Source organism: Patella vulgata, chromosome 1 (genome assembly GCF_932274485.2).
Source record: "Patella vulgata chromosome 1, xgPatVulg1.2, whole genome shotgun sequence".
Lineage (NCBI taxonomy): Eukaryota > Metazoa > Mollusca > Gastropoda > Patellidae > Patella > Patella vulgata.
The window spans coordinates 87,319,932-87,342,268 of NC_065879.2; the positions used below are offsets into that span (position 1 = coordinate 87,319,932).

Genomic DNA, 22,337 nt, shown 5'->3' on the forward strand with positions numbered 1-22,337 from the left:
GCACGATCCGTTTTTTTTTTTGTTTTTTGTTTTTTTGTGGCAAAGAGAAGTTAGGAGTAAACAGTCACGTTTAACTTAACAGCATAAAACATAACTTGTACATAATTATTAAGAATAAATGACAATCAAATTAACTTGTTGACCACCAGTTGCAGACTTCACCTGCACCATGACCATGGCCATGGAACTGAGGGGTTGGATGGCCGAATGGTTCAGGTTAGCGCGTGTGCGTTGTATCATAAGGTCTGTCATTGAGTCAACTGGCGTGGTTTTGATTCCCCGGTTGTACGTGACATGGAGTAGGGTCACCTGTGCAACCTCGTGGGTTTTCTCCAGGTCTTTTGTTTTCCTCCCACTGCTAAAGACCCCTACTCTACGCGCAAACGAATTATTGAAACAAAATTGAACCATATGTTAGTCCCGAAATGACCTGGTTTGTGTCGAGTGGACGTTAAACCCTATTTTTCTCTCTTTCTGATTAAAATGAAAAGAGACCCCTTAGGCTATTCCACTTATGAAGCGGCAATACGGTACTATATACCGGAAAACAACTGGAAAACACCGGAAAACTACCGGAAAACTACCGGAAAACACCATGTTATACTGAATACCGGAAAACACCGGAAAAACACTAAATACCGGAAAACACACTAATTACCGGAAACCACCCTAAATAGGTAACCCGGAGAAGGGCTATACTATAAACCAGAAATTAACCCTAACCCTAACAGAGGACCAGGCTCCCGGTTACCTATTTAGGGTGCTAGTCTCCGGGTTACCGGTATTTAGTGTGTTTTCCGGTATTTAGTGTTTTTCCTGTGTTTTCCGGTATTAGGTATAAAATGGTGTTTTCCGGTTGTTTTCAGGTATATAGTATTGCCGCTTATGAAGCCAAACTAAAAACTAAAGGAAGCATGAGTCATTGTTTTTTAAGGCGAGCGATCGCTCTAGAGTGCCTCACCTGAATGTCGCCCAAGGGGATGTTTTTCTCCCTCCCTTTAAACTTGAAAATCGCTTTCCTTTACAAAGTCAAGGGTGTTTATTATCATTTATGAAACCAGGTTAAAGTTATCCTCCCTTTAAAATTGAAAATCAATCTCCTTTACAAAGTCATTGGGGGTTTATTATCATTTATGAAAATAGGAATGACACCCTAACATGCAGTTATTGATCTTCAGAATCATTTCCCATGCACACAACTAATCACTCTCCTTAATTTCTCTTATCGAGACTGGGAGAGCTTTTTTAACGGAGTAATTTTTTGATTAAACATACATTATGCAAAAGCTAAATCTGTCTATTGCAGGTCTTTTCTTTAGGCCTGAAATTTTATATAATTAATTAGACATTAATTAACTTATCCAGACCATAAACAACTCTCAATGTCATCGCTATAGCCAGCGATGTTTATTGGATAACGTTCCGATTTGCTGTTCGACTTCCATTCATAATTAAATCAAATAATGGATAATCGAGACTATGTTTTTTATCCTACGGACTTTAGTAATGATGATCAAGGTTAGCCCCAATATTCAATCGCTAAAATCTTGGTTCATAGTGGATCAATTTGACTGAAATTTCCATCAAATTGCTTTTACATTATCTAGTTTTTATACGCCCACATTTTCATGTGGACGTGTTAAGCCGTCGCCCCTGTCCGGACGTCCGTCCACAATTGTTTGTGGACACTCTAGAGGTCACAATTCTTATCCGATTTTGACGAAACTTGAAATATAGGTTTATCTCCAACAGATCTCGGCTGCTTTCGATATTGGCATGTATCGGATCGAAACTTCATGGATTATGCCCCCTGTTTGTACGAAAAAATCACGTTTTTAGCTTGTGGACCCTATAGAGGTCACAATTTTTATCCGATTTTGTTGAAACTTGAAATGTAAGTTTATAACCCAAAGATCTCGGTTCCTTTCAATATTTGCGCATATCGGACCATAACTTCCTGAATTATGGCCCCCGATTGTACGAAAAATCGCGTTTTTAGCTTGTGGACCCTATAGAAGTCATATTTTTTATCTGATTTAAAAACCCGTATTTTTATATCACCGTTACACCCTAAGGACGACTGAGTTCGAATTTCGTGAAAATCGGCCCAAAATTGACAGACAACATGGCCGCCGTTCGTTCTCAAATAGCGTAAAATATGGTATATCACGGTTGTGGACCCTATAACGGTCACAATTTTTATCTGATTTTGTTGAAACTCGAAATGTAAGTTTATAACCCAAAAGATCTTGGTTCCTTTAGATATTCGTGCATATCGGACCGTAACTTCCTGAATTATGGCCCCTGATTTTACGAAAAATCACGTTTTTAGCTTGTCGACCCTATAGAGGTCATAATTTTTATCCGTTTTAAAAAAACATATTATTATATCACCGTTACACCCTAAGGACGGCTAAGTTTGAATTTCGTGAAAATCTGCCCAAAATTGACAAACAAAATGGCCGCCGTTCATTCTCAGATAGCGTAAAAATATGGTATATCAAGGTTGTGGACCCTATAGAGGTCACAATTTTTATCCGATTTTGTTGAAACTTGAAATGTAAGGTTATAACCCAAAGATCTCGGTTCCTTTCGATATTCGCTCATATCGGACCGTAACTTCCTGGATTATGGCCCCTGATTGTACGAAAAATCACGTTTTTAGCTTGTGGACCCTATAGAGGTCATAATTTTTATCCAATTTAAAAAACTGTATTATTATATCACTGTTACACCCTAAGGACGATTGAATTCGAATTTCGTGAAAATCAACCCAAAATTGACAGACAAAATGGCCGCCGTTCGTTCTCAAATAGCGTAAAAATACGGTATATCAAGGTTGTGGACCCTATAGACGTCACAATTTTTATCCGATTTTGTTGAAACTTGAAATGTAAGTTTATAACACAAAGATCTCACTCAGTTCCTTTCGATATTCGCGCATATTGAATTGTAATTTCCTGAATTATAGCCCTTGATAGTAGGAAAAATCACTTTCTTGTTAGCTTGTTCTCTATCCATCTCTCGAAAATGTTTTTCGTATCCTGCCTGGCAGCCGCTGGTTAACTATTATAGTGAGAATTGCCAGCTCTTCATCTAATCTCCCATAATGTATCTTTAATAAACCACAAGGACCCTTTGAAGGTACTGTGTAATGTGGAAATGAAATGAAATGGAGTTTAACGTCCTACTGTTCTGCTCCTATGCTGGGCTAATGAAGACGGTCATACGCCATACAGTGTGCTATGAGGGAAATTTTGCCCAGGCAGCAGCACTATCGCCTACTCTTATATCGAATTCCAACTGCCAAGGGATCTTTTACGTGCATTCCAATGTATACACGGGACCTTGTTTTTTTTTATCTCATCCGAAGGACTAGACAGCTGTCCTTGTCAGGCCCTCCGTCCTGCATCACTGATAAGGGGGGACCACGCTGTAATGTGGACAGCTACAGAGGTTAAAGTTATCCTATCTGTCAGAACATTGTCGTGGTCTTGTGGATTATTGAAACTCTTGGGGGGTGTTGGATGGTCAAATGGTTAGCGTGTGTGCGTTGAATCATAAGGTCTGTTAGTGAGGCAACTGGCGTGGTTCCGATTCCCCGGTTGTACGTGACAAGGAGTAGGGTGGCCTATCCAACCTCGAGGGTTTTCTCCGGGTGCTTTGGTTTCCTCCAACTGCTAAAAACCCCTATGTGCAAGCGAATTACTGACATAAAATTGAACCATATGTTAGTCTCGAAATGACCTAGTTTGTGTCAAGTGGATGTTAAACTCTCTCTCTCTCTCTCTCTCTCTCTCTCGCTAGCTCGTGGGTTTTCTCTGGATCCTCCGGTTTCCTCCCACTGTTAAAGACCCCTTCAAGCAAGTGACTTTATTGAAATAAGATTGAACCATATGTTAGTCCCGAAATGACCTAATTTGTGGTGAGTGGACATTAAACCCCATTTCTCTCTCTCTCTCTCTAGTTTAAATCTGATCAAAACCAAGCTGGGAGATTAGTGTTGGTATTTTGATTTCCTTAATGATAAATAATCAGTTTGAGTACATATTTAACGTGGGTTAAGCCATGAGGAATTCAATATTTTAACGAAAATGCAAATTATGCATCATATGATCGAAGACACACTAATATATATATATATAAATGAAATGAAATGAAATGGGGTTTATCGTCCATCTGTTCTGCTCCTAAACTGGGCTAATGAAGACAAGCATACGCCATACAGTGACCTACTCATATCAAATTCCAACTTCCAAGGGATCTTTTACATGCATGCCAATGTGTACATGGGACCTCAGTTTTTCGTCCCATCTGAACGACTAGACAGCTGTCCTTGTCAGGCCCTCAGCCAATGCAGGGATCGAACACCCTGCCCCCAGGCTAGCGAGCCAGTCACCTACCCACTTAGCCACCATGGCCTCCATGTATTTTATAAGAAAACACACTAATATATTTAATCTTGTTGATGATTTTTTATTTTATTTTTATTGTTTGGTTTTTTTTTTTAGTTACAAAAGAAGTTGAAGATGGAAGACAAAGAAAATCAACCTGATGCACTACCAGATATAAATCAACATAGCTTAACAGACGCAGTTTACAATATGGCCGAGTCTTCCAAGCAGAAAAATAATACAACAAAAGAACTTAAAATTAGTACAAGGCTAAAAACTTTTAAATGTGAGATTTGTAGCGAATCAATAAGTGGACGAAAACTGCTCGAAATCCACATGCGGACACATACTAAAGAGAGAATATTTAAATGTGATGTATGTAGTAAATCATTTAGTGGGCCTAAAAGGCTTGAAATCCATATGCGGACACATACGGGAGAGGGGTCGTTAAAATGTGAGGTGTGTAGTAAACCAATTAGTGGGCCTAAAAGACTTGAGGTCCATATGCGGACACATACGGGCGAGAGACCATTCAAATGTGAGGTTTGTAGTAAATCATTTACTACTAAATACAATTTACAAATACACCTTCGAATACACACTGGAGAGATGCCATATTCGTGTAGTCACTGCAGTAAATCATTTCAAAGTCTAGACGCCCTAAAAGCACACATGTATACGCACAACTTTGAGAAAAATCACAAGTGTGATGTCTGTGGCAGTTCATTCATAACGCTGAGCAGGCTGAACAACCACAAGAAAACACATCTCAACGACGAAACCCATCAGTGTGAAGTTTGTGACAAAACCTTTAGAAATAAATACATTTTGAGGGCACACATGTTGATTCATACGGGAGGCGCAGAAACATATACATGCAAGATCTGTGATAAAACCTTTACTTCAAAGAGTTACTTTCTCACTAAGCATGTCATGATTCATACGGGGGAGAGACCGCATAAATGTGATGTTTGTGGTAAATCATTTAATTCCATAAGCACACTTAACATGCATGAGAAAACGCATTCCGGACAAAAGTCATATGAATGTGATATCTGTCATAAAACTTTTATAAGAAGTTCTTGTTTGGTAACTCACAAAAGAATTCACACGGGAGAGAAGCCGTACGATTGCAAATTTTGTGATCGATCGTTTAGAAGCAATAGCGATCTTCGCGGTCATGTTGTGAAACATACAGGCGAAAAACCACATGCTTGCGACATTTGTCATAAATCATTCACTCGACGGCAAGATGTTAGACGTCACATGAGAAGCCATACTGGTGAAAAACCTTTTAATTGTGAAATCTGTGATGTATCGTTCCGCGACAAAGCTGCCGTTAAAGTTCATGTGCGAAAGACACATGTGAAAGAAAAATGCTTTAAATGTGAAGTTTGTACGAAATCGTTCCTCTCGGAAAACACCCTTCATTCCCACATGAGAGTTCATACCGGAGAGACGCGCTATAAATGCAAAATCTGCTCGAAATATTTCAGCTCGCAGAATTATCTCGAAACTCATAGGATGATCCATACTGGCGAGAAACCACATCGATGTGATGTTTGTAATAAATCATTCACCCAGCTTGGTGGATTACTTAGACATCAGAAAATTCATTCAGGAGAGAAGAACATCAAGTGTGAAGAATGCGACAAAATGTTTAATCGACTTGATAGTTTGAAATCGCACATGAGAATCCATTCAGAAGTAAAACCATATAAATGTGATTTATGTAGTGAATCGTTTAAATATCCTTCGTCGTTACTCACCCATGTCAATCATCATAAGGGCGTGACAGATTACCAATGTAAAATATGTGAAAGATATTTATGTGACAAACGATCATTAAAAAGACATTTATTAACCCACGGAGATGAGTATCTTGAAAAAAGAGAAACGGATGTTTAAGATATAGTGGCAGATTTTACAAAGATTGTGAAGCATTAATGCTATTTGACTAGGGGGATCACGGTGGCTATGTGGGTAAGACGCTAGTCTGGAGGTTGGGTGTTCGATCCCTGCTTTGGTAGAGAAAGTTCATCCAGATTTTCCGGCGTGGTTTCCCCTTGTCAATTATGCAGGACAGTAGTACGTTAAACCCCATTTCATTTCATGCTATTTCGCTTGTACATTCTGGACATTTACAGTATTTTTTAAACGTAGGACCAGGAATATGCCCAATCGCACATCAAGATATGGTGAATAATATTCAAAATTCCAAAATTAATTGACTGTACTGAGTGTATAGCTACTACTATGTGATCAATGTATTTATTATGTTGCATGTCTATACACCTACTTTGATTAACTAATTAATATGTCTTGGTTTATCGGCTGCGTTAATCCTATGTCAGTCAATTCATCAATCCAATCCTTAATAGAAGTCATTGCTTCATCTTTGCTGGAATTTTGTTGAAACATGATTTTTAATTGTGGTCTGCTTGAATAACGATGAGAGTTATGCCCCTTTATTTTCGGTAAAAATGTCTGACAAGAAAATTTTGAAATAGCAAAACTGTTGTGTTGTAAAAATAGAAGAGAATAAAAACGAAAATGAAAGGGGAGTTTATTATCAAACAGAAGAGTATGTTGTAGCACAGTGGAAGAATTTACAAAGATCTTCAGTATACAGCATGGTTTCTACTTGTCAGTGGTGCAGGGTGGAGGGCCTGGTTGTTTGGATGGGACGAAAAATCGAGGTCCCGCGTACACTCTGGTCTAGATTATAAAGATTTATTTAAATTATATTTTTTTTAATTTATGATTATATTTTTCTTTTGTTTCTTATTTTATTGTTAGAAGTCACTTGTCATCACACGTGTATGTTTGTTATTTCAAAATTCTTGTAAAGGCTCTTCAGGTCAGAGTTATTTAGGTTTTTGTTCAAATTTTTTTCGGATTTGTCGGCTATTCAAAATAAAAATTTATTGCTTTTCCATCAAAAATTAAATTCTTTATAACAGGCTAGAATTACTGAGACTGTTTCGGTAGTCGTGAGGAGGCATCCTGTACAATTTGCAGGTCTTTCTTTAGGCCTGGAATATTATCTAAATTATTAATTAGACATTAATTAACTGATCCAGGCCATAATCAACTCTTGATGCCATTGCTAGCCTGCGATATTTAGTGGATTTGAATACAGTTTTTGATGGATGATTTAACGTCAACATAGATAATCGAGACTTTGTTTTTGATCATACCGACTTTAATAATGATGATCGAGGCTAGGCCTAAAATTTATGCGCTATTATCTGGGTTCAGAATGGAGCATTTTCACTCAAATTTCAGCATATTCTATTTACGTTATCTATTTTTTTAACTATTATGGTGAGAACTGTCAACTCGTTATCTTATCTTCCGTAATGTATCGTTTAGTTATATGGTATAATTTTACTGATAATGTTTTATTTGTTTGCATTATTTGGTGGCTGAATAAAGTTATTTATAAAATGTTTGTTAATTGCGTGATCTTTAAAACAATTTGGGAGCCACAAGGGTTCAGTGACTGAGGGGCTGGCTCATTTACCAGAACGTCCTGTGTGTTACATCATGGTGTTGGCTGTTAAGTGTGTCATCTTTGAAATAATTTGGGAGCCACAAGGGTTCAGTGACTGAGACACTGGCTCTTTTACCAGAACATCCTGTGTGTTCCATCATGGTATTAGCTGTTAATTGTGTCATCTTTAAAACAATTTGGGAGTCACGAGGGTTCCGTGACTGAGACGCTGGCTCATTTACCAGAAGGTTCTGTGTGTTCCATCCTGATGTTGGCTGTTAATTGCCTGATCTTTAACACAATTTGAGAGTCAGTGATTGTGATGCTGGCTCATTAACCAGAACTTCCTGTGTGTTCCATCCTGATGTTGGCTGAATAAAGTTCCTCGTGTCAATGTTGAAGGATGAAGGGCCTGGCGAGAAGCTGTGTCTACTCAATCAGATGGGACAAAAAAAAAGAGAAGTCTGGTGTCATGGCTAATCATGGCTAAGTGGGTAAGACGTTGGCTCGCTATCCTGGAGGTCTGGGCAAAATTTGCCTCATAGCACACTGTATGGTGTATGCCTGTCTTCATTAGCCCAGTTCGGAGCAGGAAAATAGGTCGTTAAACCACATTTTATAAATGTATCAACTGGTAATTGGGATATTCTTGAAGTTGTTAAGGCTGTACCACTTTAAATTTTTTTCAAGGAACTGGCCGGGGTAATCAATATTTTCAGGGATGAAAAACTGAGGGCCTGTGTACATGTAAAAGATCCCTTGGCAGTTGGAATTTGATATAAAAGTAGGCTGTATGTGCCAAATTCCCCTCAAATCACACTGCTTGGCGAATGCCCTTCTTCATTAACCCAATTGGAGCAGAACAGTAGGACGTTAAACCCCATTTCATTTCTCTGGATATTTTAATGACAATTTAGATCTTCAGTGCCTGAAGGACCTATAGGCTTGGCAGACTCAAGATCTAGTGGGGGGACTCCGGCCAAGTTGTATAATGTTTTTAACTCTGTCATAAATCTTTCTGACACACACTTTACTCCATTAAACATCTGTCATCATCCTTGTCTTTACTCTATTGTGACTTTAAACATACTTTCATCTTTAAACATACATTATGCAAGAGCTAAATCTGTCTATTGCAGGTCTTTCTTTAGGCTTTAATTGGGTGGTTTCGATTCCCCGGTTGTACGTGACAAGGAGTAGGGTCGCCTGTCCAACCTCATGGGTTTTCTCCGGGTCCTCAGGTTTCCTCCCAATGCTAAAGACCCTTATGCGCAAGCGAATTATTGAAATAAAATTAAACCATATGTTAGTCCCGAAATGACCTTGTTTGTGTCATGTGGACGTTAAACCCCATTTCTCTCTCTGTCTTTAGGCTTGAAATGTTGTCTAAATTATTATACATTAATTAACTTTTTAATTAATTAATTAAATTTTTCTGCTAACTGCTTCCAAGATTCTTCATATAGATCCAGACCTATATGAAGAATCCTGGAAGCAGTTAGCAGAAAAATTTAATTTGATCACTGATTTTTTAATATAATTCCAGTACAGGGATTAAATTTCTACATCTTTTAATTTTCAACATTTTTTAATCCCAGTATAGGGATTATTTTTTCAATCTTTTAAATAATAATCCTAACCTAAGGATTATTTAATCCCAATTTATTTTAAGGTGCATGCACCAAAATTTGTATATATACCACTAATCTGGGATTATTTTTTAATATTGTTCAAATTGCCAACTGATGAAGGGCTATTAGCCTGAAACGCGTTTTGGTGAAGATTATACTGATTTAAATTCACACAGTGTTGATCTAGTTTGTTCCTGGGGGATTATCTTTACTAATCTATATCTATAACAAGTTGTGAGATTGGGAGGTGCCTCATAAGTGAAATAGCCTAGGGCCTCGCTTCATCTAAATATGGCACTGTTGAACTCTACTGGTTTTCTGTCATCAAAAACAGTCTTTAAAAAGTCAGACATTTTGGAGTGTCCTAACACATGTTTCTGATATTAATATGAACATTTTATTTCAGCTAAACAGAAGATGGACAACCTACAAAAAAACTCCTGAAAATCAACTTTTAAGCCAAGAATATTAAAACTCTACAATTATCCTGAAAATTGATCTTTTAGATAAGAAAATGGACAAATTACATTCATTCTAAAAATCGAACTTGTAGCGTAGAAGGTGGAAAATTTACAGTAAACCTGAAAATCAACTTTTTAGCTTAGAAGGTGAACAAATTTACAGTAAACCTGAAAATTTACTTTTTAGCTTAGAAGGTGGACAAATTGACAGTAATTCTGAAAATCAACTTTGTAGCGTAGAAGGTGGAAAATTTACAGTGGTCCTGAAAATCGACTTTTTAGCTTAGAAGGTGGACAAATTGACAGTAAACCTGAAAATCGACTTTTTAACTTAAAAGGTGGACAAATTTACAGTGATGCTGAAAATCGACTTTGTAGCGTAGAAAGTGGTAAAATTTATAGTCGACCTGAAAATCAACTTTTTAGCTTAGAAGGTGGAAAAATTTACAGTAATCCTGAAAATCAACTTTTTAGCTTAGAAGGTGGAAAAATTTACAGTAATCCTGAAAATCGAAGTAAACAGTAAAAATTTGCTTATTTTAGCAAAGAAAATGAAAACGACCAGAAAAACAACAAAATTCTAAAGAGCAGAAATATACAGTTAGTGACCACAAATGGCTGATGAATTAGAATTTGAAATACCCAAGCTTGAAAAGAAGAAGTCGTTTATTGATAAAGGTAATGAATTTATCAAATTATCTCAGAAAAAAATTAAAGAAGTTAAAACTTTCCCATGTGATATTTGTAATAAGTTGTTTAGAGATTCTGAAATTCTGGAAAACCATATGCAAGTTCATGCCAGAGGAAAAAATTTTAAATGTGATGTTTGTAGTAAAACATTTAATAGCCCTAAATGTTTAGAAACCCATGTGCGCGTTCATACCAGAAAAAACCCTTTTAAATGTGATGTTTGTAATAAAACATTTATTAGTAAAAATCACTTAAAGATACATGTTAGAATTCATACAGGAGAGATGCCATATTCATGTCATTTTTGCAGTAAACATTTCCAATACTCTACAACTCTAAAAGCACACATTTACACACACACGTTTGAGAAAAATTACAAATGTGATTTTTGCGGCAAGTCTTTTATCACGAAAAATAAGCTTAGCGCACACAAGCAAACGCACACTGAAGATAAATCACACAAATGTGATGTGTGTGGAAAATCATTTAATAGCCAAGCAAATTTGAAATCTCATATTTCAATGCATACCGGTGGTAAAGAAGCCTTTACATGTAAAATCTGTAACAAAGTTTTCGTTTCGAAGCATTATTTTTTAAATGAACATGCCTTTGTCCATACAGCAGAAAGACCCCAGAAATGTAATGTTTGTAGTAAATCATTTAGTTCCATTACTACTCTTAATAATCATATGAAATGCCACAATCGAGAAAGATCGTACGAATGTGACGTCTGTCATAAGACCTTCATCCGAAGCGGGTGTCTGACGAAACATAAAAGAGTGCATACCGGTGAGCGACCATATAAATGTGAACATTGTAATTATTCCTTCAAAGCCAGTTCGGAGTTACGTATGCATATTATGTCGCATACTGGCGTAAAACCTTATAAATGTGACGTCTGTCATAAACCATTCGCTAGACGTAAAGATATTAAACGTCACATGACAACGCACACAGGGGAAACACCTTTTAAATGTGAAATTTGTAATCGTGCCTTCGCTGCGAAACCAGCAATGAAGCTTCACATAAATCGAAGACATGGAACCCCACAAAAAGATTTCAAATGTGAAATTTGTAATGAAGCCTTTCTTTCTGAAATCACCCTTCATTCCCACATGAGAATTCATACCGGAGAGACGCGCTATAAATGCGAAATATGCACGAAATATTTCAGCTCCAACAGTTATCTCAAAGAGCATAGGATGATTCATTCTGGCAAGAAACCACATGAATGTGATGTTTGTAATAAATCATTCACCCAGCTTGGTGGATTACTTAGACATCAGAAAATTCATTCAGGAGAGAAGAACATCAAGTGTGAAGAATGCGACAAAATGTTTAATCGACTTGATAGTTTGAAATCGCACATGAGAATCCATTCAGAAGTAAAACCATATAAATGTGATTTATGTAGTGAATCGTTTAAATATCCTTCGTCACTACTCACCCATGTCAATCATCATAAGGGCGTGACAGATTACCAATGTGAAATATGTGAAAGATATTTATGTGACAAACGATCATTAAAAAGACATTTATTAACCCACGGAGATGAGTATCTTGTAAAAAGAGAAACGGATGTTTAAAGATAAAGTGGCAGATTTTACAAAGATTGTGACACGGAGATGTTAAAGATGGGTTCCCAGAAAAGTATTTATCGGGTGGTTATTTCCAATGAAAGTATGGCAATTTTGGTATATATGGAAAGTAGAGATATCCAATCTTACTAGAAAAATACTGGATTCCCCGAAAAACATTCAGGGAGCGTATACAGGACAAAAATGTAAGGGTTCCCCTAATCAACAGCCCGACGATTAGGGACTTCTGCACGCGTGATGTCCAATACTTTCTGAGATAAAAATGACAGAAAAAGACGCGGGTTGTGGATAATCCGAGAATTTAATTAGGATTCGATATTTGTAATAAATAGTAAGCGATTCAAGACAACATCGTCTTATGTATGCAATGAATTCTCCTCGGACTCCCAAGACGTGACGTAAACATGACCTGGTTTGATCGAATTTTAATAGCAGGGCATTCCTTCGCAATTACAATGTTTGAGAAGGATTTGAAGCATAATTATGACGAATTAATAAGTTTAAATATATTTTTGGTCCATATAAACCATTAAATCACCCAGTTTGTACACGGGAACCCATCTTTAAAGTTCATGAATGCGATGTTTGTGGTTTAATGTTTGAAGTCAGATTTGATTATGAAGAACATGTCAAGCTTTAACTTTTCTTGATAAAATGTATAGAGCTGTTTACTTGATAAAATACATAGAGCTGTTTCCTTGATAAAATGCATAGAGCTGTTTCCTTGATAAAATGCATAAAGCTGTTTACTTGATCAAAAACAAAAGGCTGATAAAATGCATTAAGCTTTTTTCTGATAAAATACTGAAATATGACCAAATTTGTCAACAGTATATTGTAACCATTTGTTAATATGTTATTATTATTTATATATTTTCTTTTTTGGTTTTTTTTTTTTGTAAATATGTTGTTATTATTATATTTATTTTTTTTTGTTAATACGTTATTATTATTTATATTTTTGGTTTTGTTTTTGTTAACATGTTATTATTATTCATGTTTTTTTTGTTGTTAATATGTTAAAATTATTAAATTTTGCATTTTGTTACCCAAAACATGAAAAAATGATGTTTTGAAATAACTTGATTTACCTTAACTGGAAAGCCTTTTGAATACTCACATACAATTAAAACAATGATGATATATTGTTTTTATACTTTTTTAGGAAATATGTTGTATAAAATTATGGGGTTGTGTGGCCAAATAGTCTGACACAGGTGCTTTAGATCATAAGGTCTGCCATTGAGTATGGGGGTTGGATGGCTGAATGGTTAGCATGTGCGCGCTGTATCATAAAGCCTGTCATTGAGTCAACTGGCGTGGTTTTGATTCCCCGGTTGTACGTGACAAGGATTAGGGTTGCCTGTACAACCTCGTGGGTTTTCTCCGGGTCCTCCGGTTTCCTCCCACTGCTAAAGACCCTTACGCGCAAGCGAATTATGGAAACAAAATTGAACCATATGTTAGTCCTGAAATGACCTGGTTTGTGTCGAGTGGACGCTAAACTCCATTTTTTTCTCTCTGATTAAAATGAAAAGAGGCCCCTCAGGCTATTCCTCCCACTGCTAAAGACCCCTACGCGCAACCCCATTTCTCTCTCTCTCTGTCATTGATTCAAGTGGTATGGTTTCTATTCCCTGGTTGTACCTGACTGGGAGTCGAGTTGTCTAGTTTCCTACCAATGCGCAAACAAATTATTGAAATTAAATTGAATCATATTTTAGTCCTGAAATGACCTAACTTGTGTTGAGTGGATCTTAAACACCATGGTTTAACTGTGCTTTTGAAACAAGAGTTTTTTAGATTTATTTTCTTGTCAATTCCTCAGTCACTAAAATCTTGTACCCATTCCAAATCTTAGAGATTTTGACATATCACAATCTGATTAAAACACAGATCCTATTTCGTTACGTTTTTATAGTTCAAAATTTTGTTTTACTTGTCTTTACTGCACTAGGATTTGGAAGAGTTGTTATCAATGACGTGTTCTGAATGGTGTGAGGGATTACCCAATGAAACAGTCTGTTACGGTGGACTTTAGGCATGCTTTGCATGGAACTGTGGGTAATCCACTAGTAACATCAATGCAAATTGGTTAATAAAATGTCTGACATCATAGGGTCAAAAGCCGCTTGTGTGACCTCTGAAGCGACCTATCACTACAATCGGTCAGATCTTCATGTAGTGTAGGCCATCGAAAGTATAAAAAAAGGAAACGAAATATAGATCTGTATTATAATCAGATTAGGCCAACATATCAATGATTGTACCTAAATTTTGTTACTGTAAATATTTGTTAAATTTATGTTTAAGAAGTGCAAGTCTGGGGAACTCCAGAAAACTTTTCAGAAATTTATCTTTCAAATCCTAACTAAATTTGAAAATTTTTGGTTGGGTTTTTTTGTTGCCTGATTTTGGATGTGGATGTTTGAAAAACAATTTGACTTATCATGGAGAGCCTGTACAACCTGCACAGAGCTTGAAATAACCTAGTAGCACAATTTACCCAAATGCAACCAAATCTACCCAAATCCACCTTTATTTCAACTAATTTATATCTATATTTGATAATCTACCTTTCGTATTGTAAATTGACATTTTTAATTTAAAATTGTAGCATTTTTTGTTTAAAAAATGTTCCTCAAAATGAGATTTCCAATCAAGTGATTTAGGGTAAAACAAGAGTTATGTCCCTTGGATACAACTTCCAAATATGCTAGAATTTTCCATTAAAAATGATAATGTGTCCTGCACCACTCAGTTGAAATAATGGTGGAATTGTGTATATCATGCTACCCAACTGGCACTGTTTTAATTAAGTTGTTATAATTGTTGTTCTAAATTCTAGTACTAAAGATATTAGTGCTGTGTTGTATATACTTGTTATGTTTTTAAAAAGTTCTTGTTAAAATTTATGACAATATTTATGAAAATATTTAATTAAATATTTAATATTATATTTTGAATTAAATTGGAAAAAACACATTCCTCTTGTTGATTTGAATGGCCTCTGTCATAAAATCATAGGAAAAAATAGCTTTAGGATGGCAAGTTTTCAAATGAGTTCTCTTAGTTTAAAAAAATCTTATGTATAAAACATATTTCATTTCGTTGTTAAATTCTCACTTTTATAATACCGAAGCAACCCTAACCCTTAGCTTGTTTAAAATGTCACAGGACCCTTGCATCAACAGTGAAAAAGGGGCATATGCCATCACACACACTCACACAAGTTATTTTTGTTAGAACTAATTTGGGGACCCTATAATATTAGGGCACCTTTCTACATAATGTATATTTTGTTGTGACAGAGGCCAGTGGACGACCTTTAATATTAGGGCCCCTAGCTGCATAATGTATATTTTTTGTGGCAGAGGCTAGTGGGGGACTTGTAATATCAGGACGCCTGGCTGCATAATGTATATTTTTTGTGACAGAGGCCAGTGGGGGCCCTTTAATATCAAGGCCCCTGGCTACATAATGTATATTTTTTGTGACAGAGGCCAGTTTTTGTATTGTTTATCTGTTGGTTTAATAAAGTTGTTTATAAAATGTTTGTAACTTGTGGTTTCCCCTTGTCAGTGATGCAGGACGGAGGGCTTGACAAGGACAGCTGTCTATTCCTTTGGATGAGACGAAAAACCGAAGTCCTGTGTATATATTGGAATGCACGTAAAAGATCCCTTGGCAGTTGGAATTCGATATAAGAGTAGGCGATAGTGCCGCTGCCCGGGCAAAATTTCCCTCATAGCACACTGTATGGCGTATGCCCGTCTTCATTAGCCCAGTTTAGGAGCAGAACAGTAGGACGTTAAACTTCATTTCATTTCATTTTGTAACTTGTATCTTCTTTAGGGGGGTCGGGTGGCCGAATGGTTTAATGTGTGCACTTTAGATTATAAGGTCTGTCATTTAGTCGTCGCCTGTCCAACCTCGTGGGTTTTCTCCAGGTCCTCCGGTTTCCTCCCACTGCTAAAGACCCCTACGCGCAAGCGAATTATTGAAATAAAATTAAACCATATGTTAGTCCCGAAATGCCCTAGTTTGTGTCGAGTGGACGTTAAACCCCATTTCTCTCTCTCTGTCATTGAGTCAAGTGGTTTCGATTCTCTGCTTGTGAGTGAGAATAAATAGGGTGTCTGTCCAGCCTCAGGGGTCCTCCGGTTTCATCTCACTGCTGAAGACCTCTACGCGCAAGCATATTGAAATAAAATTTAACCATATATTAGTCCCCAAAAACACCTACTTTGTGTGGAGTGGATGTTAAACCCCATTTCTCTCTCTCTATTATGGCACCCAGACACTAGCACCTTGAGCATGCATACTAGCGCAGTATACTATTATTATTGGCCGTGAAGGTTTCTCAGGATTTCCCAGCAAAGAACAGTGTCTAGCCATTTGGATGGGATGAAATTCTGTGGCCCTGTGTGCATGTGAAAGAACCCTTGACAAAAAGTTGGTGAGTTGACCACTGTCTTGGCAAAATTTTCCTCATAGCACACTGCGTGGCATGTGTATGTATGCTCTCCCCCCCCCCCTTCTTTCTCTCTCTTTACCCCAATAAATATGAACACCACACATTTTAATATGTTTTACTCTCAATAATTATTATACATGTAAAAACATAGAAATGCATAGCTCATTTCAATACTGTTCAAATCCAACTACATGAAGGTTCCGTCATCAATATGAGATGAGATGAGAAGAGAAGAGAGAGAGAGAGAGAGAGAGGGGGTTTAACGTCCACTCGACACAGGCTAGGTCATTTCAGGACTAACATATGGTTTAATTTTATTTCAATAATTCGCTTGCGCGTAGGGATCTTTAGCAGTGGGAGGAAACCGGAGGACATGCAGAAAACCCACAAGGTTGGACAGGCAACCCTACTCCTTGTCACGTACAACTGGGGATTCAAAACCACGCCAGTTGACTCAATGACAGGCCTCGTGATACAGCGTGCGCGTGCTAACCATTCGGCCATCCAACCCCCCATATGCTCAGGAAATGAATCAAAACCTGAACAGACATACATAGTCGATTTCAATATCACTCCCCTAACTTTGTTCAATTGTGGGATGATTTACATGTATTTATTTAAACATACATTATGCAAGAGCTAAATCTGTCTATTGCAGGTCTTTCTTTAGGCCTGAAATGTTATCTAAATTATTAATTAGACATTAATTAACTTATCCAGACAATAATCAACTCTAGATGGCATCGCTAGCCTGCGATCTTAAGTGGATTGTGATTCAATTTACTGCATAACTTTCCTTCTCGATTAAAGGATAGAATGGATAATCGAGACTATGCTGTTTAACTTACTGACTTTAGTAATGATAACCGAGGCTAGGCAGAAATTTTATCCGCTTAGTGCTCGGTTCATAGTGGATCAATTTGAATGAAATTTTCAGCAAATTGCCTTTACGTTATTTGGTTTTTAACTATTATAGTGAGAACTGCCAACTTGTTATCGAATCTCCCATAATGTATCTTTAATATACTGGAACAACAACAAACAAAACTTCATAAATAATCATATATTTTTAGACCCCACCAACTTCAGGGTATTCATGAATACATATAGAGAATCTCCTACCAGTCTTTTTTGATATCAAAAAATATCAGCACAAGTTGATAAAGTAACAAAAAACGAGTAGGAGATGTTATTTATCACCCAATCCCTTCTTACATGCACAAATAGATAAATATAATTCTTTGCTGTAGATTTCACTTTTACTAAACATTACGGCGTAGTGATACATCATTTTTTGACAGCAATCCAACCATTGCAAAGTCCTTTATATTGACCCAGTGTTTCCATCAAGGTCAATTGAATAACAATAGTTCATTTTTAATTTAAAAAAAGTTACTTTTAATAAGAAATTGACTGTTCTTTGAAAAAAAAGTGGACAAGGGCTATTTCACACAATCTGCCTAAAATAGTATTTTTGCATATTTTAACACCAGAACACTAAAATTGACAGGGGGTTGGATGGCTGAATGGTTAGCGCATGCGCGTTGTATCATAAGATATGACATTGAGTCAACTGACATGGTTTTGATTCCCCAATTGTACGTGCCAAGGTGTAGGTTCTCCGGGTCCTTCGGTTGCCTTCCACTGCAAAAGACCCTTACGTGTAAGCGAATTATTGAAATAAAATTGAATCATGTGTTAGTCCTGAAATGACCTCGTTTGTGTTGAGTGGACACTAAACCCCATTTCTCTCTCTCTCTCTCTCTAACTAAAATTTACATAAACTGTGATAAAAAAGAACAAGATGTTGAGAAATCTGCTAAAATTGGATTTATTTGAAAAAATCAAATGATCTAATTTAAAAACAATGGTACTCGTCCACCTTGTTGCATCAGCATCCTCAATTTCAAAACTTAAAGAGGGGGTGGATGGCCGAATGGTTAGTATGTGCGCGCTGTATCATAAGGTCTGTCATTGACTCGACTGGCATGGTTTTGATTCCCTGGTTGTACATGTTACGTGACAAGGAGTAGGGTCCAACCTCGTGGGTTTTCTTTGGTCCTCCCACTTCTAAAGACCCCTACGCGCAAATGAATTACTGATATAAAATTGAACCATATCTTAGTCCTGAAATGACCTGGTTTGTGTCGAGTGGATGTTAAAACCCATCTCTCTCTCTCTCTCTCTCAAAATATAAAAATTTGGAACTAAAAGCTTTTTAACAGCACAAACAAGTATTTTTCATTTTTAAATTGCCATACTTTTTTGCAAGAAATGGGAAGTACATGTAAATTTTTTAATAGAAATGGATGTGGTCTGAGTATTAAACAAACATTATGCAAGAGCTAAATCTGCCAATTGCAAGTCTTTAGGTCTGAAATGTTTTCTAAATTATTAATTAGACATTAATTAACTTATTTAGACCATAATCAACTCTCAATGCCATCACTAGCCTGCAATATTTACTGGATTAGAACTCGGTCTGCTGTTTCTGATTAAATCAAAAAATGGATAATCGAGACTATGTATTGTATCATACCAACTTTAGTAATGATGATCGAGGCTAGGCACAAAATTCAATCGCTAAATACTTGGTTCGGGGTGGATCAATTTGACTGAAATTTTCAGCAAATTCCCTTTACATTATCTAGTTTTTAACTATTATAGTAAAAACTGCCAGCTCTTTATCTAATCTCCCATAATGGGTACCTGGTCAGCCAATCAGTAACAAACAGGTGCCTGTGGCAGTGGTTATCCTAGCTGTTTTTTTGCCGTTTGGTCCAAAGGGTTCATAATATTACATCAAAAAATGTTGGTTATTTTTACCCTGGGAGGCTAGTATATAGGCCCAATATCATTCAGGGTGTCGGCGTTCAAAGGGTTAAAGATTCATTATGTAAGAGCTAAATCTGATTATTATTTGCAGGTCTTCTTTATGAAATGAAATGAAATGAGGTTTAACGTCCTATTGTTCTACTCTGAACTGGGCTATAAATGAAGACGGGAATACGCCATACAGTGTGCTATGAAGGAAATATTGCCGGGACAGCGGCGCTATGACCTACTCTTATATCGAATATCAACTAGAGAGAGAAATGGGGTTTAACGTCCACTCGACACAAACTAGGTCATTTCGGGACTAACACATGGTTTAATTTTATTTCAATAATTCGCTTGCGCGTAGGGGTCTTTAGCAGTGGGAGGAAACCGGAGAACCCGGAGAAAACCCACGCGGTTGGACAGGCGACCCTACTCCTTGTCATTTCGGGACTAACACATGGTTTAATTTTATTTCAATAATTTGCTTGCGCGTAGGGGTCTTTAGCAGTAGGAGGAAACCAGAGGACCCGGAGAAAACCCACGAGGTTGGACAGGCGACCCTACTCCTTGTCACGTACAACCGGGGAATCAAACGAATATCAACTGCCAAGGGATCTTTTACGTGCACACCAATGTTCTGCTCTGACTGCGCTAATGAAGACGGATCTTGTTTATGCCTTCACATGTTATATTAATCATCATTAAATCATTAACTAACATGACAAGCCCACGATCAACTCTCTGGGCCATTGGATGGCCGTGATTTCAAATGAATTAAAACACATTCAGAAATAAATAATTTAATGTAAAAATGGATAATCAAGACTTTGTTTATTATTGTAGCAATGCTACTTGACAATCAAGACAATTAACAAAACTTCAAACACTCATAACTTCACACAGGATAAGGTATTTTTGAACTATTATAGCAAGAACGACCAGCACTTTATATAAATCTTTCACACATGTAATGCATCAATCTGATTAAAGTACAGGGGCCTGTTTCACGAAAACTTAAACTAAGATACAATCGAAATTTTAAGAAATACTGCAATTCGATTGGCTGACCAATATGCAAATTGGATATATGCAAATTGATTTTACTGATCAGCCAATCGAATTGCAGTATTTCTTAAAATTTCGATTGTATCTTAGTTTAAGTTTTCGTGAATAAGGGCCCAGATCTATATTTTGTTTCGTTATTTCTATACTTTTGATGGCCTCCACTACATGAAGATCTGACTGGTTGTAGTGGAAGTTGGCGTCGGGGAGGGGGGGGGGGGGGTCATATGAGCAGCTTTTGACCCTATGACATCAAACATTTGATTAACCAATCAGCATTGACGTTTCTAGTAGGATACTCACAGTTCCATGCACAGCTTTTGACCCTATGACATCAAACATTTGATTAACCAATCAGCATTGATGTTTCTAGTAGGATACTCACAGTTCCGTGCACAGCACGCTAAGAACTTGTCGCAGCAGACTGTTTCATTGGCTAATCCCTCTCATCTTCCATAACAACTCTTCCAGATCATAGTGTAGTAAGAACTTGTCGCAGCAGACTGTTTCATTGGCTAATCCATAACAACTCTTCCAGATCCTAGTGTAGTAAAAACGAAATTTTGAACTATAAAAAACGAAACGAAATAGCATCTGTGTTTTAATCAGATTACTAAATGCATCTTTAACTGAGTGAAATGGGGCCTCTATCTCCCACTGATCTAAAAATATTGAAATATAAGAATATGTTTAAGAGTGGTTGGTATGGGCAGCTCGTTGACGGAACTCAATAATCGATGCTTTAAAACGGATCGGATACAACGATTACTAATATCACGCAGAGAAGGTGGTTGTTTTAATCGGTTCAACAAATAATTCACAATCAGGCTGTCTTTTATCGCCATTGGATACTCGCCACGTTTGATCCAAGTCTCTTGATTTAGGTCACAATTTCCAGACAGACACATCAGTCGCATTAATCTCTCTTCCCCGCGAACTGCTGCCAGGTAAAATGGTGTCTGAAAACTGTTGTTCTGCGTCTGAATATTTACATTGAGTAGCAGAAGATATTTAGCGATTTCGAACTTGTTGTAAAAAATCGACAAGTGAAATGCTGTGTATCCATTCTTGTTTCTCAGATCCGGTTCGGATCCGTATTGGAACAAAATTTTCAAAATGGCTAAATGTCCACAAATGGCTCCCAAATGAAACGGTGTCTCTAAATCATTTGTTTTTTGTTTGACGTCTGCACCAGATTCCAATAGTGTGACAACCACGTCCTCGTGGCCATAGCAGACGGCAGTATGTAACGCTGACCAATTATCGTGATCCACATGATTAATATCCACTCCGCTTCGGATCAACAATCGGCACATTTCCGTATGTCCCAGACAAGTTGCCGCATGAAGAGGTGCAAATCCGTCGACTTGATCCATATTGATGGCAGCTCCAACGGATAGAAGATATTCGGCTAATTTCACATGGCCGTAAGTTGCTACCCAGTGCAATGGCGTTCTCTGATCACTATCGCGGCTGTTGACATCGACACCATGATCCGCTAGTGCTTTCACCACCTCTAAATGGCCCTTCGAAGCAGCCAAGTGTATTGGGGGACGGTACCACTTTAAGTCGGTAAGATCAGCCTGGTTAGGATCGGCATTAAAATCCAGCAGTAGTTTCACGACTTCTGTGGTACCACTACATGCTGCTATACAGATCGGACTCTGACAGTCGATCATGAAGTTGGGTGAAATTTTTTTCACACGTA

The 22,337-nt window shown here is 37.2% G+C and overlaps 2 protein-coding genes across 2 annotated transcripts; both read left to right on the forward strand.

Moving 5' to 3' along the window:
• The first annotated feature begins 4,521 nt into the window (after nucleotides 1–4,521).
• Nucleotides 4,522–6,302, forward strand: LOC126808854 (zinc finger protein 600-like). The gene has a single exon (XM_050533900.2). The coding sequence runs from the start codon at nucleotides 4,530–4,532 to the stop codon at nucleotides 6,300–6,302; it is 1,773 nt and encodes a 590-aa protein (XP_050389857.1). The 5' UTR covers nucleotides 4,522–4,529.
• A 5,059-nt stretch (nucleotides 6,303–11,361) lies between these two features.
• Nucleotides 11,362–21,626, forward strand: LOC130010901 (putative zinc finger protein 876). Its single transcript, XM_056099082.1, has 2 exons — nucleotides 11,362–11,568; nucleotides 21,528–21,626. The coding sequence occupies exons 1-2, from the start codon at nucleotides 11,362–11,364 to the stop codon at nucleotides 21,624–21,626; spliced, it is 306 nt and encodes a 101-aa protein (XP_055955057.1).
• The last annotated feature ends 711 nt before the right edge of the window (nucleotides 21,627–22,337 follow it).